The sequence below is a fragment of the Pagrus major genome, chromosome 15 (assembly GCF_040436345.1).
Source record: "Pagrus major chromosome 15, Pma_NU_1.0".
Taxonomy (NCBI): domain Eukaryota; kingdom Metazoa; phylum Chordata; class Actinopteri; order Spariformes; family Sparidae; genus Pagrus; species Pagrus major.
Window position 1 is genome coordinate 13,952,734 of NC_133229.1, and position 27,041 is coordinate 13,979,774.

General features: G+C 42.7%; 1 protein-coding gene across 3 annotated transcripts in view; it reads left to right on the top strand.

Annotated features, from left to right (window-relative positions):
• LOC141009450 (arginyl-tRNA--protein transferase 1) overlaps positions 1-27,041 on the top strand; it is a 58,766-nt gene that overhangs the window by 17,821 nt on the left and 13,904 nt on the right. For all 3 annotated transcript variants that reach the window (XM_073482084.1, XM_073482083.1, XM_073482085.1), the window contains 3 exons: positions 5,258-5,290; positions 11,652-11,833; positions 16,342-16,441. In XM_073482084.1, coding sequence (XP_073338185.1) covers positions 5,258-5,290; positions 11,652-11,833; positions 16,342-16,441 — 315 coding nt within the window. The remainder of the gene's footprint in view (positions 1-5,257; positions 5,291-11,651; positions 11,834-16,341; positions 16,442-27,041) is intronic.

Below are 27,041 nucleotides of genomic sequence, written 5' to 3' on the forward strand. Positions count from 1 at the left end.
TTCCCACTCAAACAAGTTTAACTTTTTATTTTATACCCTTTAATTGGACACACTACTGTGACAACCACTCTTGAGCTCACAGTACTAAACTCTGATTTTATTTTCTTGCCCGTCAAACTCCTGGTTAATATGCCTGTTTGCTTCCCAGAAGCTCCGAGCCCCCCATTGTCCTGTGGTATTCATATAGAAATGGGAAACACATTGTTGATGTGGTGATGGCACATTTTGGTGCTGTGCCATTCTTTGCCTGTTGCTACCTAGGAAGTTGGATCACTTAGTATTTGTGGAGGTATTTATTAATCCATTAAAGTATTACCTAGGGACAGAATGTGGAATACCGTCAGCCTGGCTAAGAGCCAGGCGATAGGAGAGATTGTGTTGTGTGCAAGTTGAATTACCCAGCCAAAATTGTACTGCCATTAGACAGTACGATGTCCTAGAGGGGAATGGCTTTGTTTGTTTAAGGATGTATGCATTTCCTGTCGTACCATGACTGGAAGGGAGCCAGACATTATTCCTTCCACATCTAATCATGCTTTCCTGACAGTTGAAGCACATACTTGCAATTATTTAGACACGCACACACACACACACGCACACACGCACACACACTAACTCACACTTACTGTTCTTAACTGTTGAGCTGAGCCGTGACTCTGAGTTCCTGCACATGTGGCATTCATTTTCAGGAAAACAAATCCTGTTAAATCTGTATTTACTCTTCTTGATGGCCTTAACCGAGACACGTAAAAAAAAAGGGAAGGAAAAAACTAAGAACAGCCAATAAAATTTATCAGTAAAAATGGAAGAAAAAAATAAGGAAAATAATTTTTGGCTCAGATAAGCTTCAAGCTATCCGCAACATGGTTATTCCTAATAATGAGAGATTGAATGAAACTTTCCGTAACCAGCATGTTTACCATTGTAGATCCGCTTCCTCAAATGTCAGAGCTTTTTGTTTAATTCAACCCATTAACCTGAGCATTGCAGCTTGCGCCTCTCCTGCACAGTCTGCACACTATAAACAATGATCTAGTCAGCAAACGCTTGGTGACGAGAGAAAGAAACATTATTTGGGTTGCTTTATTTTAAGGTGAGAGAGTGAATACAGGCACCTTGACCCTCCAATAAGTACAACGATTTGAGTGAGTAAAGTGCACAATGACGACAGTCTAAGTAGCAATTAGGTTCACGCAAATGCGTGTGTTTATATGTACAGTACTGTGTGTGTGTGTGTGTGTGTGTGTGTGTGTGTGTGTGTGTGTGTGTGTGTGTGTGTGTGTGTGTGTGAGACGGCTGCTTGCCCTCCTAATCGTACACAGATGAGTGTTTACTATAGGAAAGGGAGAGTTGGAGAGGAAGTGATGGACTCCATGTGTTGTCGATGAGAGCGTTCCAGAAGGCGCTCTGGACGCGGCTCCATTTACAGACATATGTGTTGTTGTATTAGAGATAGAGAGGAAGCTGAGATTGTAGTCACATGTTCATTCGCTTGCTGTCTTCATGCCTGAGCGACTGTACCCGCACATTAAACTGTCTATCTCCTGCAGAGAATGTGTGTCTGTGAATGAGTCTGTCTGTTTGTTTGTGCGTCTGTGAAAGCCTGACGGGGCCATGAGGTCTGTTGTTTGTCAGTGGCTAGAGCGAGGTCGAACCCTGCCAGGCTCCAGGAGAGCAGCTGCAAACAGCCAAGCAGGGTTGACACGGCAGTGGAAGGTTGCTGCGGTCCACTGCTTGTTTCCTTTTGGTATGATGACTGCCTGGTAAAGATGGAGGAGGAGGGACTGAGGATGGGTGGTGCTTGGCGCTAGCACAACTTATTATGAAGCACGCAACAAAGTGTGCATTTGCATACATTAAAGCAACATTATGTAACTTTTTGACCTTAAAATAACATCTTCAACATCATGTTGATGGTACAGTGTCTTGTAACAGGGTGAATGGTGTCTCTGTCTCAGCCACTCTGCCCCATCACTTGTTTCTGCACTATGTAACTTCAGTGAGAGGGTAGGATCACAGCGTTACATACATGTTTACTTCAACATACAAGTTTTCAACACATAACACTGTTATGAAGTAATGAGTTTTGTTTGTAGTCAGCACCTACTGACAAACTGTTACAGACCTTGGATTTATATTTATGACAGCAGTGTTGCACTCAAAAACTGTGGGGGGCACCAAATCGCACAAAATGCCGATTTCTACATAATGTTGCTTTAACAAGCTCCAGTGTGTGAAACAAGTAATACAGCATGTAACTACAAAGTCAAGTGGAGATTCTCAGTTCCACACACACAGCAGCCAGTGTCGGAGCATGGCTCCTATAAATGATGTCATCTAATAAGTGCAGCTGTTGTGCTGTTGGTAAACCATTTGGTTTTTTAGTAGGTTTCATTTGTGCCCTTCAGCAATACCGCACATTGGGAGGCTTTGCTGTTGGTAAGTTGTTGATTGGCAGAGCAGTAGCCACTGTAAAGTTAGGGGTGGAAAATAACACTTTACTGGATGGTTACACAGGTGGAGAACTTGATAAGCATTTTCTTTGCATGAGCAAAGATCATTGTTGAGTTAACAGTCTCCAATTTCCATATCATCATGGAAAGTATAAAACCTTTATAAAATACTCCTGTTCAGCAGGTGAAAATAATTTTAGCTCCTGTCTCTTGTATGTGTGACACGGTGATGTAGTGTGATGTCATGAAGTCACAGAATTAAAGGCGGGACAACTGACAAGGTGTTTCACGAGCAGTGTTTTTTGTGGGAGAGAGGAGCTTCTGTTGGTGTGGACAGCTTTCAATATCTTTGACATGCACAAGATCCTTTATAAAACTGAAGGAAAGCAAAAAAACAAAAACAAAAAACACAATAGGTCTCCTTTAATATAAAGAATATGTACAAGTGTAAGTTCATGCAGAGTTCTAACAAATCCACTACTGTTTATAGTTCAACATTTTCTTTCTGGGATCAATCAGCTCGGGGACTATTGTAGTGACTTCATCTTGAGAGTTACAGTACAAGTACAATCTGTCGTTTGGCCTTGAGCAGGAAGTTAAAATGACTTGAGAGCAGATGTAGGATGAGAATCGCATCCGTATTTGTTCTGTGCTGTTCCGTATATCCCCTCTTCCCCTCTACGCCTCTTCATCCTGGTGTGAGGTTCAGTTGAGGTTAAAGGAATTGTACTGCATCTCGTTGTCATATTCAGCACTGCAGGGAGCACAGTTTGACTTTTGTAGCTCACAACAACTTTTCTCAGCAAGAACTGCGTGCATTGTTTTTTAGTTCTGTTGTTTTGTACACTGACTGTATCCCTGCTTGATCCTCATATTTTAAAGATGCAGTTATTTTTCTGACTCTGGAACTGAGCTAATATTTTATGGATTTAGTCATTTTTATGACCAGAATACAACCCAAGTGGGCGAGTTTGAGAGGCAGTCAAAAGTGTTAGCTTCAGACGAAGTTAAAATAGAAATGACAGGCAACAGTGCATCATTCTTTGGCCCCTCTCTGCCACAACATCTCCCGTATTGTAGGACATTGCATTAGTGTCACCAACGCGCACAAACGGCGAAACCCACACTCTTTTTGGATGAGTTGAGGCTACTGGCAGGATTTTGAGTTGTACCTTAGCCAGGACCGTCCCACCCAGTGAACCATGCCGTCAGCAGTCATCGCTAGTGTGCATAGACACCCACACACACACACAAAGAAAATGATGGTGTGCTTGTGGGAATGGTAAAGATAGTATGTGGCTGTACAGTGCTGCTGTATGTAGAGACTAGTCCTATTCCAAACACCAGCATTCATGACGGAAAGTAAATCATGAGTGGCAGAGAAGCTACTGAGCCTATTGATTTTCATTGGCTTACATTTATTCTTACATTCTTTCTGAAGTAATGCAAAGTGTTGGATAAGACTGACAGACCTTCATTAGGCTGTTAATCATACGCAGTCAGTGACAACAACTTCAGTGGTGTCAGTATGTGAAACTGCAGTTAAATCTGTTTGACCCCCCCTCCACACATGAATTAAGGCAATTCAAGGTTCCACATCACACTTGTGTTTGCTGAATATTGAACCAGGATTGGCTTACAAACTATTGTCGCAAATCATGCTCGTAGGCCCGCCTCTTAAAATCAGATAAGATAAGGACAGAGAAAATGTACGCTTTGAGCAGTGAATGTTAAAACAGCCGTCTAGTCAAACTGCACACACATCATTCTGCACAGTGAAGCTCAAACATTCAACTGAAGGAACCAAAAGAAATAGACATTTTTGACTTCAGCAGCATGTGTTTGAATAGAGATTTTCATTTTCCAGAATCCTGTATTCCAACCTGACGAGAACGAAATTCCAGGAAAAACCCCTCTGAATCAGTCCAATATATTGCTATTAACAACCCCATATAAACCCCATACAAACCCAAGTTGGAGTCAAGTATTAAGTGAGGGAAAACTCGTTATTAACAGAAGCCATTGGCTAATAAGTGTCATTATGTAACCCCTATTTTATGAGCTGTCACAAAAGTCATATTTCCTCCTTGTTTATTTAGTCCTGTCTGGAATGTTTCTATCCAATGTTTATGATACTTTTTGTTGCTGTTCTAGACCCATGTTGTGCTCATGGCTGGATTGTAGCATTTCCTTGTGAAATCTGAACTTGAAACTGTGGTGTGGCACATGAGGGTGAGACAGACTGGGTAAACCAAAAGCTATCCATCACTGCTCCACTGTGGCTGTGCTGGGACTCATTATAGAATGTTTTTTGCCCTGAACATGGAAGTGTGCTACGTTTTTCCCAGCTTTTCTGTAAATACACTGCTCTCAATCCTGGCACTAAAAAGGAAGCAGCACAGGAAATAGTAGAGAGAATGTAAGGAAGATTTAATGTTTCCACAGACGTAAAGCCCCCCGGTAATTGATATCTGATGTGCATTTTACAGTGTGTTCAGAGATAGGCAGTGCTGATTATTTAAGCTGTCACTATGTCCTCCCTGGACCGTGAGCTTCAGTTGATAGGCTAAATGTTTGCATTTGTGTAAATACAGTCTCCCTTTTTATGCTCCTTTGTAAATGGGGGCAGGGGGGGCAGCAGTTGATATGTGACACCTGAGTGAGGAGAAAACAGGGAGGAATAAACTATGTAGGACGGCAACAGAGACGTGTATGGTTTTCATTTATGCCTTTTCAAAAGAGTTGGTGACCCAGAGAACTAACTGTTTTTCTCTGTTCCCCCCCCCCTCTGCCTCCCTCCACAGTTCCGGAGATTTCTCTGTGATTCACCACTAGAGGTATGTATTTCTTTTGGCCTGATGACAGTTTAATAAAACCGCTTTTAAATGTCTCTGTTCATCCATATGTGTGTTACCTGTAATAACTTGCCCCGACCAAGAGAAGAGCTTCCTGCTGAAATTACTGTCATGGAGATGATGATGATGATGATAATGATTTGAAAAATGTCCAGCGTTTCAGTATTTAGTTCTTCATCAAACACACTCAAAAGAGGATAAAAGTACACTAGTTCCCCTCATCCGGCACATACCTACCCAACCACCTTTGCTCTCTCTCTTCAAAAGCCCTCCAGCTGGATTGAGGGGAGGGGGGTTAAGGGATTCAGAGAGAGGGTTTTGTTTCATATCAGAGAGGTTTTAATTTAGCCCCGTCTAAGTGAAGGGGGGTGTTGAAGGAAGAACGCAGTGAAATGTGGTGTCCAGATTGCCGTCTTTAGACCGGTCCATTTCCTCTGGCCTTGACAGAATGGGACATACCACTACTGCTCTTCACTTGGTGTGGTGTGCTACAGACTGGAGGCTGATTAGGCAGTTCTGTGGGCACCGATTGGGGACCTAACAGATGGTTATCAGCCGGGTTAGGAAAAATAAGTCATTATTAAGGCACCATAGAAAGTTTGATATCAGCTTCTGGTGCACTCATTAATACAATCTTTGCCGGTAATCCATTTAATGAATGCATTTTTAGGTGGTCATAATTTGCGTTATTAATCAGCGTTACCAACATGGCTACCGCTAACAGCCTGGCTACTGTCTAAAGTAGAAAATCCTAATCTCAGTACTATGAAAAGCAGATTAAAACACTGGGTTGTTTAAATAAGTAGGTAGGTTTTGTTACTCAGTGATCTAGTAAAAAGAATGCCAGTTTTTAACTGTCTGCAGTCCTGGTTGTAAGGGAAGACACATATCAGCAGGGGAACAGACTTTGACACAACACCAGTGCTCTCCATTGAGTGAATGCCTTGCCTGTCCGTTCACTCTTGGTTCTCTCTCTCCCTCTTCGCCTGTACTGGCTCCTCCATCAGCAGGTTTCTTTTTCTATGGTAGTGTAGAGTAGTGTGACATTTTTCTACAGCCATAGTATTTTTACTTTAGAACGATGAGTTTAAGAAAAAAAAGGTGTCTATTCCAAGTTTAAGTAAACATTACAGATCAAATGATGAGTCCATTAGTGGATTGACAAAATCATTTTATTAAGTTAAATTATTATTATTAAATTATTATTAAGTCATTTTGTCATGCCAGCTTGTCAAAAGTGAGGCTTTGCTGCTAGCCTTTGTCTTAAATTACACTAAACTGAATGAGGTTTGACTGTTGGTTGGGGAAATTCACTTATTACAAGACAAAGCAAGAAAATAATAGAATAATCTAAAAATAAATAATGACAAACACAATATACACTCTATTCACCTTTCATACACAGATATATCAAGTTTACAGTGTATGCACATGCATAATTGTAACAAACACATGGTAAAGGATATAAATAACCTCTCCGCTGGTTACAATAAAGGGTGTGGATGGCATGGATGGAGTGAGATGTAGGTGCAGCCGGGCATCGCTGAGCACTTAGCTGGCCTGGTGAGCTGCAGCCTTCAGCAACACCAGTAGACCTGTTGGGTCAGGACAATTACACCAGCAATTAGACCCAGGATGGGCACTTATTACAGCCACTTTAATAGGATTGAGGTCCAGGAGCACACACGAACTGACTGACACAGAGACACACAAACACAGTCACTCCGTGTTGCCCCTGTGGGCCCCCTCAGGTCCTCACTAATGAACATCATTAGTGTTTATAGGAAACAAGCTTTTATCACCTCGTCAAGGCTGGCGGCCAGGCACACTGAATTACACACACATACACACACATGTGCACACACGTACCGTGGCACACTGCCTCACATATTTTCGTTCCTTCACTGTCCCCTCCTCTCAGACTGGTTGAGGAGGCCATCCCCATTCTTTCAGCCCCCTCTCACCCAACTAGTTTTATTTCTTTTGTCTGATCCCCCTCTCTGTCTCCTCCTGTCTCTCTCCAAATGCTCTCCTTTTCAGAGTTATTATGCATGGCTTTCTGTGCTACCTCTGCGTGTTGGCCTCCATCTGTCTCCAATCAGAGTGCTATTAAAATACACACACACAGACACTCACCACATGGACCTGCATACTGTGTGGTTCATCAGCTCTCATGTAAGCCTGCATTTATACAAATGTATGCAAACGGCATACTTACAAATCAAACTGCAGCTAATTAGGACCCAGGTTGTCTGACTTGTTTGTTTGTTGCTCGGTTCCATTTAACCAAAATTGCAGAGGATTCATGCTGGAACTCAGAGGTAATTAACACCAGCTGTCACTGATCCCTCTGATTTTTGTTTTTTAAATACATCCATGCACACAAACAGACACTTGGACACATTTATGCTGCCTGATAAACAGTGTCACATCGGTACCTGCAGACAGTCATGCAGGTGCCTGTCACACAGGTGCTTGGGAGGTTTAAGTGGCATGTGCTGGAGAAACTCTAGGGTTTATGGGCTGGGTGGGGTTCATGCACTCATTCTGTTTTCTATTTATTTTTCTTTACAGCCTCCTAATGTGTCTAACCAAGGGGCAAACACTCATTACCAGGGGTGTTGGCCAATTAGTCACTACGATTTGTATGGCCACACCTCTCAAATGTTCTCTCTCTGTCCTTCTGTGGATTGTTTCCTCTTTCTACTCTGTCTGAGAGGAATAGAGCAAGAATTTCTTTTACGTAAAGAAACAGAGATACACATCAGCAGGGAATGCACCAGCTGTGTCATACCATAGTAGTGAACATACAGACACCACTGTACATGCCTCAGCTGTAAGCCAACAGACAAGTCTATCCACTGCATCTACTGTAAGATAAGAGAACAGGTCTGTAAATGAGTGAAGTAGTGAAACAGATTTCACTTTGTCCTTTACAGTGAGAAATGAATTAGTATTTTTGAATATTAAGAATAATATTTGTCATGATCAGAGATATGCTACACCTGCAGCCTCCTTGTAGAACCTGTGTGTGTGTGTTGGGCACGTGAGTGCAAGGAAGAAAGGGAGTTAAAAATGTGTAAATTCAACATCTGTTGTTGGTCAGTGCCAGAATCATAACAGCATCAATGCCACAGTAGGTCTAACAACTCAGTGCTGCAGCACACAGAAAAACAACATGGTGAACACTTGACCCTCCACTGATTTGGTTTCCACTTAAAAGCAATTAATTGGCTGAATGCTATTTATCCACAGCAATTAGCAGTAATAAACATTTCAAGCGCAATTGAATTAAACAACACCTTTTTAGGTATTACTTTGAAATAATGTGTTTACTGGCTACATAAAAAGGACCAATAAATACAGGCAAATGAAATCAAATACAAGAAAGTCAAGTAAGTTACAGATAAATAAAAACACATTAAATGATTTTTCCAGAGATGATGTGTCATTCACTGATTGTTTTCAGGAGATGGAAAGTACTCGAAACTATTTCCAAAATCTGTTCTTCAACTAATATCCGTGACATTGAAACTGTCTAAGCACAAGCCAAGCCTTTGTCTATTCTGTTATTGGAAAACAATGCTCCAAACAACTGCTTTGATCAGATGCTTCGTGGAATTTCATTAAAGTGAATGTCCAAATTGGGATTTGAGATTCATGTGTTGCACATAAAACATTAAATGAAAAGACATCAGTGCACAGCAATATGTGTTGTGTAGCTGTGCACCTAGCTTTCAAGTAGCAAAATCCCATATGGAAACAATACAATAATGAAAGGTCTAATAGGAAAAAAAAGAATTTAATAGGACTGAACAATTTTAAAATTCAAATTGCTGGTGACACAGTATTAGTAAATCATATTGCAAATCATATCATAATCAAAATAATCATATTTAGATATTTTTCAAAAATGTTCAGCTCTAACCATCATCAAGGGACGTTGTCATTTCACACAGGACACAAACGAAACCCCAAAAGTACTTTTTCAAGATTGGGATCATTTTTTGCTGGCTTTCTATTTATTGTTTATGACATCATGTACTGTTAGTATTAGTGATATTACAGTACATCATGTGAAAAATACGGCACCCTGTAAGATCGAATACTCACAGCACATTCATGTAAGTGTATGTGTGTTTAATATTAAAACTTCGTACAAACAGTTTTAAACAGTTGGTATATAATTATCTCATTTTATTATGTTTTGGGATAACTCATACCTGAGCTCCGAGCTGCTTGTCTTTATATTGTCGCTACAGAGCTGAAGATGGAGAGACCTGATGGTCTCCTTTCTCCAACCACAGACAATCATTACAGCCAGATTGGGTTTATCTGTGGGTTGGATTTATTAGAATCAGCAACTTTACACAATCACCGACAAGTATCTGAAAGGCAAAATCATGTACAAGATTCCTGTTTCTGACCATAGTAAATTCTACCAAAATGTTTAAGCAGGCTAAAACAAACATGCAGTACACCGCCTCCTTACTTTGACGAGCGCACTGCTTACATTGCCTTGCATTTGGGCCATATGAGAGTGATTTGGGGCATCAGGGGAAGCTCTGGGGTGGTATGAAGTGTTCCAGAGAATGTTTAGATTGTTGTCATGGTGGCAAGGACACAACCATTAAGCTGTCGTCTGAGGTGACGTGCAGGTCAGTCAGACAAGATCGGCCTTGAACGTGGTATGAACTTAAAAACAAACGAACAAACTCAGACAGCCATTACTTCCATCGCACTGGCATTCGCATTCACATAATTGTGCCCAAGCATGTAAAATCGAGGTGGGGTAAGAAAAATCTCCCTCTCTTCCACACACTGATCACCTTCGCTCTCTTTTTCTTACCTTTTACTTACAACTTTTAAATGACACAGTTGGGCCTCTGACAAAGCCTCCAGTGTGTCGGAGGGAACCGGTGCCAAGAAATAACAGGCCGCCTGCTTACACAGACGGACAGTTCCCCCAGCCTCACACACACACACACACACACACAGCCACATAGAGTGCAGTGCTCGCTCCAGATGTGGTGCCTGTCACCCTTCAACGCCCCCAGCCCCAAATCACTGTTTTTTCTTCTTGATTCTTTCCTCCTTTTTTGGCCAGCCTGCCAGGCAGTCACAGCTAATGTGTAGTAAACCCCCATCGTCTCTATCTCATATCATATGTCCTCTGATGTGGATCAGCAGTTAGACAATTTAATCATCCCTTCCCACCCAACTACCCACACATGCTCGAAAAGATGAATGGACTCTGGTGTACATTGTGTCAGAGAGGTAATCAGACCTGAGTGTCCAAGCGCCAGAGCTATAGGGATATAATTTTAATTTTTTACTAGCAGCTCTATGACAGAAAACCTTACATGGTGAAGAATGTGGCACACAGTCACCCCCATTGGTGATGTTCAGACCTCTGGGGTCACAGAGCTGTAGGGAGTGTGTGTGTGTGTGCCTTTTGTTTCTCTTTGGTCAGGTTTAATTTGGCCCGAGTGTGGACTCAGTGGCGCGATGGATTAGCAAGATAGCTCTCTCAGTGTTGTGATAACTAGCAGCGTCTGTGCTACTTAACTGGGTCCAGATGAACGTTGGGTAAAGGAGAGGGATCCTGTTACTCGTGCACTGAAGAAAGACACACACACGCACGCACACACAAACCAATACCCTGGCTTAATATGACTTTTAACCCTAACCCCAAGCCTCTCGTCTTAAGCCTCTGTGAGAAAAGCACTCAAGTGTCTTGATTGAAAAGCCCAGCGTGTAGATCCCTATGAGAAACGCAATGTGTGTCAAACACTTAACTGTTTTATTAACGGGGTAGACTCGAGCACGCGGGTGGACACCTACACCCACATTCTTTCATGCCACATGGAGGGAGCAGACGCAGACATATAGGAGAAAGCTTGGCAACACTCCACCACCGCCTGGTGAAATGGATTTCGCTCATGCAGGGTCTTTTATTAAAAAGTCCTCTCCTGGAGTGTTTCTGTGGGCCAGCTCCCCCCGCCACCCCCCCCACTCCCTAACTCTGAGCTCCTGCTCTCGCTCCACATTTGGGAGTCATTAGCAGGCCGAACGTGAGGCTACTGTACACCCCCACACATAATGCGTGAGGCCTGGCAGGGAAAAGCCTGGCTTATAATACACCATCATACAGGTGTGTGTGTGTATAAGACAGAGAAAGTAGATCTGAAAGTTAAAGCAGGCCTATTAAATACCACATTCTCATTCCACTGTGATTTATATATTTTACATAAAATGTATATTGCACACAAGAGTGTTACAATTGTTTTGACCAGTGACCACCTCCTCTTACTCTTCTCCTCTCTTTGCTTCTCCTCCCTAGGCCGAATATTCTCCAGATGGGCCTGAGATGGGCTATGGCTCCTTCCACCAGCAGTACTGGCTGGACGGGCGTATCGTAGCAGTGGGGGTGATCGACATCCTGCCTACCTGTGTGTCCTCTGTGTACCTGTACTACCACCCAGACTTTGCCTCGCTGTCTCTGGGCTCCTACTCTGCTCTCAGGTTGGTTGCCAGGCCACGTCATCCCTTTTCTGCTGTTTCGAAAGCCATCTTATAATTATCGCGAAAACAATTTAGATAATGGTGGAGATGATTGTAGCCCCTCTGGCATGTAAGGGATAGTGTCAGAGCTCCTGTTTCACGAAATCAGGACCATGTTTTTGTTGCTTCATGTCATAGAGAGGATGCTGCAGTTTGCCCCGATCCTATTAAATTCCTCCTTAAATATAACCCAATGGTGCACAATCCAATTTATTAACTGTGTCTTAAAGGGAAGGTTCACCCCAAAATCAAAAATATAGATTTTTCCTCTAACCTGTAGTGCTACTTATCCATCTAGTTGTTTTGGTGCGAGTTGCCGAGTTTTTTGCCGAGTGCAGGATGTAAAGATTAATAGCGTCCTCCTCTGCTGAGCTCAAAATTTTAGCTAGCGTAGTTACGTTAGTTAGCTAGCCTCTCATAGTAGAGTAGTCTCCTCGTGAGTAGATGCATGCTTCCTTATGCGCGGTGAGTCGGTTGGTGGGTGTAGTGAAATATGGTTGTGTAACTGCTAACAACTAGGTCTGTGGGTTATCTTGAGTAACCAGGTCTTGAAATCTGGTAAGTGACATTGCTGTTGAGTTTTGCTAAGCTATTTTTTTTGAGCTTTGAGCACCACAAGGCGAGTTCCATCTACGTCAATTATATTCAAGAGAAGGCAGACATACAACAAAACAATCTTGATGGATGAATAGTACTAAAGATGAGAAGAAAAGTGTCTTTAATTTTGGAGTTGGACTGTCCCTTTTAAGGTGGATAAGGTAATGATACGCCAAATGCAACATGTAGCTCCTTTCAAGAGAGGAGTTGCTGTGCCTCCCATTGGTGATTACCCTCTTTGTTCTCTCTTTCATTCTCCCTCCCTTTCCATTTGTCCTCCTCCTAACCTACTCTCTCCCTGACTCTTGATCTTTTCGACTCCTCCCGAATTTTTATCTTTCCTTAGAACTGTATACCATACCATACACACGTTGGGAAAAACACCTCTTTCTTCGCACTTGATTGGTTGAGGCAACGCTCTGTTTGTGGTTCAGCTGACGACAGTTCCCTCTGCCAGGATGAAATAAGAGAACACACACACTTGCACACACACACTACAGGCGCACATATCTGGAGTTTCCTGTAAAATGTAACCCAATAATGTGAGAAAGGCTTTTTAAAATATTTCTGCACAGATGTGGGAGACTGGGTGATCTGGGTCTTCAAAGTTGGTGTGTACAGGTGCAAGTGTTCATTCATTCGTGTGTGTGTGTGTGTGTGTGTGTGTCTGTGTGCCTGTGTGTCTGTGTGTAAAATCACACACTAAGTCAGCCCAGCAGTTAAGACAGACAGGCTCTGGTCTTATAGAGGAAACACCCTGGTCATCATAAGCGCACGGCTCCCCATCACTTGTTATTTTAAGGGTCTGACTCCAAGAGTAACACAGAGTGCTCGGTGTGTGGAGGAGGCCTTGGAGAAGGGAGCCAGCGGGACTAAAATCCTCCCGCTTGTTTACAGACACCAGAGCCCGGGCCTTTGATCAGGTCTGGACACTCCCTAGTCTGCTTGGCCTGGCTGACTCTCTCCAAAACTTACTGTACAGAATGCATGTACACACACACCCACACACACACTTTTCAAACTTAAAGAAATCATGGTGGAATTATGTGTAAAGTAGGTAGCAGTACATTGATTTTTCATTTTTGTAACAAAAAGTAATGGAAAGGTTATAGAAAGTACTTGCTGTAGAACCTTTATTTTGTTCGACATACTGTATTTGCCCGGTCGTCATCTGGGAAAACAGGCTTCGAGTTTAGATTACGTTGCAGCTGTGGTTAAATGTGTATGTTTACAAAAGTACAAAAACAATTGCAGCACTGTATGTTTGTACTATACATCAGTCTATGTGTGTATACCTGTCATTCAGCAGTAGAAACAGGAGAGGGGGATGTTGAGAAATGTCTTCCAGGAGTGTAGCACTTTCTGTCACGGGCCCTGAGGACAGGAGGAGGAGGAGGAGAAGTAAAGAGGCACATAATGAGGTGCCTGAGGAGATGTGTGAAGGAAACACAGCTGGCGTCCAACCTGGATCACTTTCTGATGGGGATGTCCTGAATATCTTGTGTTGCCCCTGATCCTTTTCCAAGTCTCTAAATATGCAGTATTTACTGAAACCTTATCCATTGTAATATTTATTTGATATACATAATAGTACATAATAGAGTGAAAAAATGCAGACATAGCCCAAAGTTAGCCTGTATTAATATCAGTAGAACTATTAAGAAGAACTATCCAGATTTTAGAAAGCTTTTAGAATAAATATAACCTGCATTACAATTAAGTATTTATGATTAAAAAAAAAAAAAATCATATCATGTCCCATAGTCTTGTTATATCATATTTAAGTTCAAATCAACACCTGCAAAATGTAGCTGATGCAAAGCAACATTTCTTCTAAACCCAAAGCGACTCTGTACACCTGCTCGGCGCTGTATGCTCCTGCACTCAAGGGTGCTGTTTGTTTATTTCATGTGTCGTTCAGTTCACTTGCCTTTAACTCGCTCACAACTTTGTACAATTTGAATTTTCAAAGGAATCCCGATGGAGTGTTTTTGACATCTGCTGTGCCGGTAAACAAAAGTGGATCGGGCTTCACATAGATAATTCTGATCCATGAACAAAAGGGTGGATAGGCCCAGCTCAGGACATTCTTTATTATATACAGTCCGTGTGTAATTTCATGGTAATTTCCCCAGTTAAATAAACTTCTGTGTGCTTCCCATCACTTTTAGCATTTTACATCTGGCTAATCAACAGTACTCCTGTAATGTTTCGTAATGAAATGTTTCCGCATGCATGCGAGGCTGTAGTCAACACCTCATGGTATGCACTATTATGGACCCTTTGTGTGTGTGTGTGTGTGTGTGTGTGTGTGTGTGTGTGTGTGTGTGTGTGTGTGTGTGTGTGTGTGTGTGTGTGTGTGTGTGTGTGTGTGTGTGTGTGTGTGTGTGTGTGTGTGTGTGTGTGTGTGTGTGTGTACATCAGTATGAGGGAAGCTGTGCAGGAGCAGAGGGCTTGATAATTGGCTTGTGCTGGAGTGTCAGATGGCTGAAGAGGGGATAATGGTGGACTCAAGCTGCTGCCATGGGGTTGGAGGTGGGGGTGTGAAGGCCTCAAGTGAAGGGGGGGGGGGGGGGGGGGGGGGGGGTGCAGGGCTTTTTGTGAATGGGCCCCTCGCCTCTCTTGACCCCCCTCCCCCAATTCAGGCCTGCCGGGTGCTTTTGTGGAGAGGGGATGGGAACCCAGGAACCTGGCAGCAAGCGGGTGACCTTCTAGCACCTCGCTCTCGCTGCCTCTCTTCTCCCTCCCTTTCTCTTTCTTGACCCTCCTCTTTTATATTCTCCTCCTGCTCTCTCTCTCCCTGTCTCTCCCCCTCCCCGGCTTGGCCTGCTTTGTCCCATGTCTTATTTTTCAGTGCATCTATTTTATTTTAAGGCCTCTTTCTCTCTCTCTTAAGTATTGTAAGAAAGGGAATTCTCCCCCTTCATTTAAGCGGGTGAAACACAGAGGGTGGAAGGAAGAGAGAAACAAAAAGGGAGAAGAAAGAGGAGCTGGAATTTAGTTATGGAATAGTGAAGGAAACGGCAGAAGGAAAGGGGAAAATAGGCTTTTAGAAAAAGGATGCAATTAAGGAAGAGACTATTGGGGAAAAATAAAGCAGGCAAGACATTTACTGTATTTGAAGAAGCTGTATAAATCTTCCAAGTTCTAAATCTTTATTTTACACGCTCTCGCCCTCCCTTTTTCACCACCTTCTTTTCTGCTCTAGGGCTCAATGCCGATAGAGAGAAGGCAGTTGTTTTTGTGTAATGAAATGAGACCAAGAAAAGCTGCCTTTTTGAGTGTGGGTGTTTACTTCCTCAGCTAAGGCACTGCTCTAGTCAGAGTTGCTGGTACCAATTTTATTCCTTAATGCCCTCATTTATATTCTGTTTTTATACTAACCTCTGAGAAAAACACATTTTAAGGTAGCTGGTTTACACTTAGACACTCTGTTTCAGGTCTTATAACAATTCATATATTCTTGATAACTATTGCGTACTGTTTTCAGCGATGAAAACTGCATCCAAACTGCTGATCAGCTCTGGTGTGTCATTTGTTTGGCTGTCGATTTAGTGTACAAACTGCATGTGCTTACATTTGTTTGCACAATGCAAAATGCCTGGAATCAACTGTCATAAACATACATTAAAAAATTAAAATCACCAATAAATTATGTGGTGCAATTAACTGACAGTGTGTAAGTCATGCTAACATGATTGTGTACCATTTGAAATTTAAATCTGTGCAGCAGAGTCAGTGTTGCTGGAGAGGTTCCTGATTGTAAGAAGCATTAACACTAAACTGCATGTGATGTTTCTGAATGCATAAAGCCAGAGCCTTTTCTCACAGTGCCTCTCTGAAAAGATGTGTCTGTGTGTTTCCTGCTACAGGGAGATCGCTTTCACCAGGCAGCTGCAGAAACAGTCCCCCAAGCTGTCCTACTACTACCTGGGCTTTTACATTCACTCCTGTCCCAAGATGCGGTACAAGGTATGCACTGTCTCACACCGACATGTACAACACATTTCCCATGTTTTTCACCTTTTAAATAAACATGATCTCCATATATAAATAACTCAATGAACTTTAAATTGTAACGACAACCAAATGCTAAAATATATGTATTCCATCGTTTTGTAATACAGTATTACAATTGTTTGGCAATGGTAAGAGAGCGATTGCAACACGAAGAGGTCCCAGGATGAGTTAAACATTCCTGACAGTGTAAATGCAATATCACATACACTATGTTAACGTTTGCTCTGATGTAATACACTGCCCGGCCTTGCCTTTACCTCTTCGGTCATGTCCCTTTAATAATGGCAAAACTGCTAAATGTGTTTCTTAAAATTCTAATATCTCTGAACTGTTAATGAAAACCAGCTTTAATGGATGTGCAGCATTCAGCTCAGTGACGTTGGTGTTTCCATTCCTTGTATAAAATATTTCACTTCATGTGAACTCTGCTGCCCAAAATACCGCGGTGATATATGACTAACATTTTGATGTGCAAGCCCGTTTCGCTTGAGACAAATGTTTCTGCTCTATCTGTTTGGTGTTTCAATGTTTCACACTAAGCCTCTCCACTACAACATCTCTCTGCACATGAGAGGTGGTAAAGATGTCTCTCCTGTATCATGTGTGGAGGGCAGACGGTAAAGCAGTAAATCTCGGCTGCTTCATGGGCTCGTCAGTATAGAAGTGATATAGAGTGATATATAGTGAGTATAGAAATGTGTTGATCCCTTCTCACACACTATTTACTTTTCATGTATCTCTTTCTCCCTCTCTGTCTATCCCGCTCCTTGCTGCTCCAGTTAGTGACCAAAGTGGTTTGTTCCTCTGATTACTTTTGCATAATGCAGGTTTCTATCTTCCTGAGAGGCATCGAAGGTCCCAACTGCCTGCTCATAAAGGAAGAGGAAGACCAGCCCCCCCCTCTTTTTCCTCTTTTACTTTTGTTATTATAGGTGCAAAGGCCTCAACAGGGGCCTATCTATGAGCTTTTCTCTCTAATTTCCACATGGATCCTGGCACCTGCTTTAATTTTTCATCTGAAGTTTGGAATTTCGCTATCCTTAAGGCTACCCAGCTTAGTGACATATATCACGTCTACTTTTTAGGAGGACATAGTTGGTTCAGATGCACATGTTGAAAGTTAGTAAACCTAAACAGCTGAGTCATATGCAGTAAACCTTAGTTAGGTGGAATAAAAACAAGAAGAATGTATGTAAATTTAATGAAGTGAATATCTTTATGGACATAGAGAGTGTGAGAGGAAAAAAGTATGGAGGGGAGGTTCAGGCGATGAAGAGAGGACGAGGCTGCTGAAGACATTAAAGGTTGAGAGAAAGGTCACACTGTATCTCAGCAGCAAAAAGTGTGCGACGCACATGCACAGTTATATATGCATATTTTCAAACAAGTGCAGCTCATGTACTGTGGAAAAATTTACACAAATACATAATGTATATGCACACACATGCACACAGGAGCACACATATATGCTCACATCCACATCAAACGCCGCTTTGAGATCTATAGCTGCAGGAAGACTGAAAGAAAGCAGCCTTTCCAAGTCCATTAGTTTGGCCAAGATTTACCATTCATCCTTTCTTTCTCTCATTCATCTACTAATTCCTCTGTTTCTCTGTCATTTCATTCAGATGTTCCCAGAGCTTGTTCTTGTCCATGGGAGACTGATGTCTTGTTGGGGATTATGGCACAGTGCCACATCTTTTTATCCATTTACATCTTGTTTTGTGGTTTGCCCATTTTCTCAGTTTGGAAGTCTGTGTATGGAATGCATGTGAGTGTGTTTGCTCTGTTTATGTGTCTGTGTGTTGAATCTTGATCGTGCTGTTTGTCTGAGAACGCTGTTACCACAGCACCAAACCCCTCCTGCAGTGGTATTTACTCCCCCAACCCCCCATATCTGTTCTTGTGTGTTTGCCACTGCAGCGTCTTGTTCACCACCTCCCTACTTCTTCCTATTATGTTCCTACACAGAACAAGGGTGAGAAGGTTGCCCAGTTCCCACCTTTGGGCTCTCACACTCCCACAGAAAACACACCCGCGCTCCAACACACTCTCAGCACATGCAAAGTGTCTCGCTCCATTGTCTGATTTGCATATGAGCCCGAGTAGTTCATTAATGCACAGACATACTGTGGAATTGTTCAAGGCGCTGAGATGGGGAGCCCCTAAACTCTGCTGTTATTGTGTTGGAGGTTTTCTGGTTTCTGGATCTCAGTCCTGCTGCTTGCCTCTTTAAGGACCAAAACACCAGCACTTGAACCCTGCTGGACACCACTCAAACCCCTTGAACACCACTCCCTCTCATGCCCCTCCTCCTCTTCCCATGCCACTTCTTTGGGGGAACTCTCTGTACCCATCACTTTTTAAGAGATAATATATAATACGTAACATTTCCTCATTAGAAATGGCTAGACCTTGGCTAGACCTTTGTTATATATTTTGTTGAGTTGTGTACTTACACTATCCTGAATGTTTCCTACAATGTTCAAACTCAGAGAAATCGGTAATTTTATTCAAGTTAACAGTGCACGGTAACATCAGATCAAACATCAGAGTGAGGAAGGAAGTCGGACAATGTAATGTCAAAGCGTCAAATCAGTAAAACTCTGCTTCATCTTCATACATTTCTACCTGAGTCCCGTCGTAGTCGTAGTTTTTTAGCTCCATGATCACGCTACTTCACGACTTTGACAAACTATCTTTTATATTGTCATTGTTTTGAATGAGCAACCACGAGTGGCAGAAATTCATAGTGTCCCTCCATGTGGGCCTTCTGTTGATGCTAAAATTCACACACATTCACACTCACTCAAATTTTGATAAATATGAAAGTACTTAAAATGGCAACAGACAACATTTGCCCCTCAGCGTTTCCAAGTGATATTATTGTTGGTTCCGCTGTTGCAGTGTCCCAAATAACAACAACACGTAATAGAAATGGATCGCCAATTAACTTTCTTTTTCCCGGGTGACTGTGTGCCCAGTGGCAGACAAAATTGCATAGTGATTTATAGGGAACCCATATAAACACAGATGGTTTCATTAATCTATAGCCATTACATTGTGCAATCAATATTTACTTTATAATGATATGTTGAAGCTGAAAACTTGTCTATTGCCAGGTTGAATGATATAAAGAAAATATCAAAAGGGCTGATGGATGATTGTCTGCTTTTAAACCCTTCAGAAACACTGCTGACATACCTCACTCAGCAAAACCACTGAAGGGCTCTGTCATCTCCAACTGTACTAATGCTATGAATTACATATAACAGGTGTTTTGTGTGTCTGCTGTCAGTAACTACTTGACTGGAGCAAAAAATGATTTGATTGGACGGCTCAGAATGGCAGCCAATGGCAATAATGACCCTCAATCAAATCAGGACACTATACTTCTGTAGTCAGTGAAGGTGTTGAGTATCCAGCTATGTTTTTCAGATATGTCTATCATGATCATTAATGCTACAGTCCTCATTTAATGGTGACAGCATTGGACATGTTTGTTTACCAACACTGATTGTGTTAAAAAATATTTTTTTTGTGTAATTTCAATTTGGAAAAGTTTTAGAGAACAGTCTGAAATCTGTACAACCGGTACAATGTAACTCTAACTTATCTGCATTCATTTGGTGAAAATCCAATCGACCTGAATTTCAGTGGAGGCCTAGATTGCCTTACTTGACTCTGCATGCTGAGAGGAATACTAAACATCTATCCGTCTAAAACCTGTTTCCTCCCTGTGGAATTCCACACGATGGCTCATACAGTACTCTCGTTCCCTGAGGAGCAATAGAAATGCATTGTTTATGTAACTGACTCCAGCAGCATTGTAAAAGGCTTTTTATGATGACTCCATATTGTATAGTGGTCAAAGACAGAGACTTTTTAAAACTAGTAGTAAGGTAATACTTTCTTATGCCTCTACCTGAGCTGGTCTTTTGTCTGTCCTGTCTGCTCATATCCTCGTCCTGCTTGTATGCTGAGGATTTGGCTGTGTAAGGCTACAGCCTAAGAGTGGACTGACTCTTATCTGTGTTTCCATTTTGAAGTATTCTTGAGTTCTGAGTTAGGAGGAAAACCCTTTCCATGTGTAATGGGTTTAAAAAACGTCTTAGCAGTGCCAAAGCCTGGACATGGTCCTGTAGAGCAGCCTTAAAGGGTCCTAGAAGACTTGGAGTCCAGCCAGGAACTGGGGGCTGCCTGGCCAGTGTCAGACCCTCTCCTTTGTTCTCAAAGCTGGGACGGAGCGTCCCACAGAGCCTTGCTGGTTTGGCTGGTGGGTTCAGGGTTAGACGTGACATCCTGCCCCTGGCTCCGTCCCTGGTCCTTTGGCCCTCCCCGACCCTCTGATGTTGAGCTGTAGAGAGCAGAAGGTGAAACTGTTGGAGGCTAAATGAGACCAAAGGTCTTGGCCCTTCTGCCATTAGTCTTTTTTTTCACATGTGTAGCTTAAAGAGATCTGAATGAACCACTCTCGTGACTTAACACAGAGTAACTGAGACTCTGTGGTTAAGAAAGCTAAATTCTCTGGCTTGTTGATATTAGCTGTTATCATCTCTTGGGGGCTTCCCTAACAAAAGCATGTCACTACATGCTCAGCAAAATTCTGGCACCATCAGGACATTGATGCAGATGCAGCCATAGTTTATACATTCTTAAAGCACTTGACTTTGAGTTTAAACCTGCACTAGCATGTTTATCTTTAAAATCACCTTGCCTTTACAGTTTTTCCTGGCTCAGAATGGGCCTGTGGGGGGTTGACTGCGTACCACAGTAAGCATGCCAAGTCTGCATACAGTTGGGGCTTGTCGATATAGCTGAAAAATGTATCATGATAGATTAGATAATTTTTTATTACCTAATTTTGATAAAGACAAGGGGAACGTGGTTTCCTTTAACCGTATTTAACCTGTATTTTGAACCAACTTACTTTGCATTGAATGACTATTTTCTTTTTTCGATTAGAGTTATTTTTATTATTGAAATTAAATATGAGGACTTACACATTTGCTGCGTGACTTAAGTCAAATAAGCGTTATTAGCATAAATGTGTAAGTTACATTATTGCCAAAGCTGAATGACATATTACATGATTATTACATTTAAACAAGAAAACTAAATATATGATCACACCATAAGAAATACATTTCAAACATACAAACTCGTAATCACTTAGCAACATTTAGAGTGGAGCTTGTTTTCTTTTAGGTTATGACAATAGTCAACATACTATTATTGCACGTTGACTTTTCACCCCACATAGATAAGGCAGTTTCTGAGGACCGGGGGATGGATAAACCCAGTATTTTTCACTGTATAGTAAGAAGAGGGATTCTGTCTCAACCTCTCTGTGATGACAAGGTGAACATAGCCTGGCCTCCCTGGGTAGTCTTAATTGAAAATATTCATGTTATTAATACAACCAACTGTCTGTGACAGTAAAACTACTAAAAGCAAACACTAACATTACTCACCGAGAGCTGAATGGAAGTTGTGGGCAAAACATTGCAGCCGAGTCCAGTTGTTATGTGAAGTGGTTTTCCCTGTACTTGCCCTGTACCAAAGGAATTTCCACACCATCTACATGCTGTGTCTGTTGTTGTCACATGATGGTGCAACCGAACAACACACCTGATAAATGATTGGCTGTTTGCATGATGTCAATCGTAACACGCTCCCCTATCACTGGACATTTGGCAAGGTGTTGCAGAAGGTGACGAAAAAAGTATGCTGGCATATTAATTAATCCAGCATTTGTAAAAAAAATCACCAGAAATATTCAAGATTCAAGGTGATTTACTTGACATTATACAACATAACTTCACATAACAAAATGAGATTTTGGAGCTCCTACATGCTTTACAAGCATAGAACATATAAACAGTTATTTATATACATACATCTATAACCACATAGTGCATTTTTAAAATTTGTGTCTGGGTGAATGTAAACAGCAGCAACAAGATGGTGATGATATTATGGTTGGTATCTTCATATTAGAAGTTCGACACCAGCTAAACACTGTCCATCAACTTTGACTGCGTTTGAGCACCAAGCATCATCATCTTTTTGGCTTTGGCTAAAACCTCTTTGGTGGGCAGCAAACATTCCTGTATGCAGGAAGAACCCTGGCCTTACCCTGCAGTTTAATTCACTCCGATAACCCCACCATCCAGCTCAGCAGCTCACAAAATGTACTCAGAGTTTCATTAGCATTGATTTGACAAATTTCTGCTTTTTATTTCAGACAGAACAAGGAGTAAAAGATCCGTGCCATGCTGGAGTGATTTTCCATTTCTTTGCAGAAGTGTGTGTATGTGTGAGCACTTGTCCGTGTCGGTTATTTTTAAGTACTGAATAAGCAGACTGTGATGATAACAAACGAGGCGGTCACCCACTTGGCTTTACCAATCTGCAGTACCTGGTCTTAACAGATCAAGCACTTTTCGAGTGTGTCATACATGCACATACGCACACACTTACAGCACAGACACAGACAGAATACCCAGTCGTACCCAGTTGGTGAGGGAGTGAGAGAGTTACATGAAGTGGCTCTTACTCTTGTTATTATTGTTCACTGTGAAAGAATGTCTCACTCTGAGCTCAGGAAACCATTAAATTTTCCACAGAGAAGAAGAAAGAAGGAGTGAGCAAAACGAGTGAAAGGAAAGGGAAGAGGACAGACAGAGAGAAAAAAAAAGGAGTGACAAAATGTGTGCCAAATGAGAAAAGGAGGCAAGATGAAAAGGATTATTCGTTTTCCCGGCGGTACTTCACTGACTTTTTAAAGAGCCCTTTCGCAGCAGCTGCACCTCCGCTCCCTTTCAGCCCGACTCCTCCTCGCCCACAAACAACAAACACCGTCAGAGAGCCGGTCAGCTCTCTAGCAACTGCCAGCAGTTTTCCACATGGCCAGACCTTTTCAATTCAGTGAACCTGACATGAATCCATCCAGGTGTCAGACACTTTGTGGAAGAATTTGATGTTGGTTTCAGTCAGTTGCTGCGACGCCTTAAGCAGTGTGTGTGCCTGCAGGCTTTTCTGTCACCTGCAGCACAAGATTAGTTCTCATGACATCAATTAGACATGACAAAGTGCCTCCAAGCTCAGGCATGCACATCGGACCTAATTTTCTCTGGATGCACAAATACACACCTGCACACTGTTGTTTAAGTTGAATAGTGATCAGTACTAAAGATCTCTCCTACCCCTCATTCCTCACTGATTTAATTAAAGTTTCAATCAAATCAATCCCGAAAAAAAACAAAACAATATTGATCTTACTGAATCACTGCAGTGCCACCAATAACCAGCAGTGTCTATTAATGAAATGAATCTCTCCCTCAAACAGTCCATCTCCTCTCCAGGTACGCAGTTGCAGGTTGTGACATGTAAAAAAGGCTGCAAGCCACAGCTATCAGGACTCTGCATGCATGTTATTTTGACTCAGGGGGCCCCATTCAGACAGTATGTTATGTGTATGTGTGTGACCTCACATTCTGCGTGTCACTTGTTGTTCATCTGGGCAGATTAAGAGTGACAGTGAGTGAGTTCGAGGTATCTAGAGGTGGGTGTGTCCCACAGAGGCCCCCATCCCTGCTTATCATGTGGCAGTAAACAGCATTTTTTTTTATTCATTAGATTTGTTCATGAGGGCATTGCTTTTTTATGTATTTTTGTTTTGCTCTTGGTTGTGATAATGTGTGGAACTGTGGGTTTACGCAGGTCTAGGCATACCATCGCACACCATACCTTTCTCTCTTTACGTCCCTCTCTTTGCTTCCGCTCTTCTTTCAGCAACTGTTTTAAGAAAGCAGCCACCATGCCGGTCGGGATGAAAGATTGATAGAGAGAGAAGGGATCAGACTGAGCAAACTTTCAACTGATTTCATCCAGAGATAATTGAGCCTAATGTTATTGCTAGGCATAGCAAGCAGGAGTGGTACGTATTTTTTTTTTTTACAGTGGCATGGATCCTGTTTCTCCAATTGTCATATCTGCATGCTAAGGTGCACTAAGTCATGACGGCTCAAATAGAGGTAGTATAAAGTTACTGTGGTGAGTGCAGCGTTCCGTGCTGAAACTGATGGACTTTCCCATGTGTTTACCGTAAGAGAGCCCTCCCTTTTTTCTTTTTTTTTCGCTCTGCTCTTTTTCTCAGATCAAGCAATATTCTGTTGGTTTTTAGAAGGTATTTCTCTACTATGCCAGTAGTGTTACCTTCCAGCAATCCTCATGTTACAAAACCTGTGCCCGTCAAAATAAGATCAAACCCAACCAGGCCCATTTTCACCCTCTCTGTGAAATTTATAAGCTGAAGCATAGCTCTTTTGTTGCCTTCCAGCTCTCTCCCCTCCCCCTGTCTTAAATTGGAGCCTTTCTGACAGAAACAGTTTTGTTTGATTTAGCTCGACAGGAGACCACCAACAGTGTACCTCTCAGCAGAAACATTTGTTTAAAGTTTTTGATAATTTCACTTTTTTGCCCCATCATCTCTTGTGTCTTTGCACGGTTGTGTTTTTAACAAATCATTAACAGGCTACAGCTCAGTCTGGGGGCAGCTTTTGCTTGGCACCTCCTAGGAAGAGCGCTGACAGGGTGAGGGTCTGAGGGAGCGGAGTTCAAGAGGTCAGGTCAGACGATTCAGTCTTACTGTGTGTGGAAGGACAGAGTTTTGGAGGGGGGGTAGCGGGTGGCAGAAGGGGAAGGTGTGAAGGTCACAAGGGTGAAAATGAGAGTTTGGAGATGGTGTCACGCTGAGCAGATCCAGAGCCCTCTAGCTGCCAGCCGGAGGTGTTTGCCTTGCCATTAACTTCACCACTATTTATTTTCAAACCTGCTGTAGCTGCGCCACTTAGTCTGAAACGCTCGGTTTCTTTTTGGCGAGGGAACACATTCAGATCTTTTGATAAGCACTACTGAACAGAATGAGCTTGCCTCATAAATGCAGTTAGACATTTATTCAGATTGTGGGTGGAGGGCTTCGGGTTTGGTCGTGCAGTTAGAAGTTTGAGGTGGGGTTTTAATACCGAGATTAGGGGCTGCCGCGGCTATGACTGCAAGTCAGTAAGCTGTGGTCTGTGTCAGACAGGCGTAACAGCTTGCCTGCCCATAAAGACCAGAGGAGATAAAGAGATAAAAGTGCCCGGTGCTCTGTGAGCTGATGCCCATAAAAGCGCTGCCATTGGTTCTCAGAGCTCTGTCGAAATGCGATCCTGTAAAAATATTTTCTCCTCATTAACCTGTCATCCATGGAGCCGTGACGCATAGCCAGGCGAGGGAGTGCTGGGACAGAGTGGGCTAGGTGGAGGGGGAGGATTGTGGGGGTTGTCTAGGGGCCCAAGGGGGAGACTTAACCAGCCTGGGTGCTTTATTTGAAGGTCGTCCTGTGGTAATGTGTTGAGTAGGGTGAAAAGGCCTCGGTGGGCCCAAGTGTTTAAACAGCAGCGGTTAGCGTAAATCTCCCCAAACACAGACCCAAGACATGTTCAGGGCACTCACACACAGACCTCAACACACACACACACACACATGTCCATATTGTCACAGGCTTTGATGAAAGTGCGTCTGTGTGGGACGCAGCTTGTTTGGACTTGTCTTTCATTGGTGCTGTCCTTCTGTCCAGCCTGCTTGATTTTTGGTGTTATTTGTCTAGCTGCATGTGTGTTTGTGTGAGCTGTGCTGTTTACGTGTGTCCATCAGCAGCTAGAGGCCCCTCGGCCATGCCCCCTTGTCTGGGCAGAATGTGTTTCAACAGTCTTAGGACGATGGAGGGAGTGTATTGTGAGAGAGAGCGCGGATGTAGGGAATCAGGGCCTGTGTTTGTTGCTTTTTGACTTGAGATTGGCTGAATGTGACCCCGGGTCAGAGTGCTGGCCCGGGCCAGCCTGGGTTAGATCTGCTCAGCTCTGGGTCACACTGGGCCTCTTTGTATACCCTCCGAGTTCAGGCCTGTCCTGCCCTGACAACCAGCTGAATAACGTTCTGCGAAGAGACCACAAATGTGACATGGCGACCGTATTTGTCTGTTTGGGTCAAACATCCATGTTCTGCTGAGAGTGCTTGACAAATACGTAATCCTAACATAATATCCCATTCACTATTGTGCTCATGCTCGACCTCGTATGTTATAAAACAGGCTCCTTTTTGTATTGAATGTTATTTTTGGACAATAAATCTTTTGCCAGAGACAAACGGAGAGAGGTCTAACATTAGTGACCTCATCTACTCTGCCACCAGCCTTACATCACACTCTTGGAGCCGCTCTGTCTCATACTGAAGTAGGTGTTCAGTTGACCAGCAGATTACTGTATAACTTCATGCTCTATCCTGTACAGATTTGAGCTGCACTGATACTGTTATCAAGAATGGATTCATTGAGACTACATTCAGACATACTGCACAGTGCCTGACTTGTGTGCACACGCACATAAAGGGACACCTCAGCGAGGGGTAGGGTGGGTTAAAACTCAACAGGAGGAAATCAGCAGCAGATGTGGTGTAAAGCAATGCAGATGGAGGCAGGGAAACCCTCTGACTGGGACACCACGTC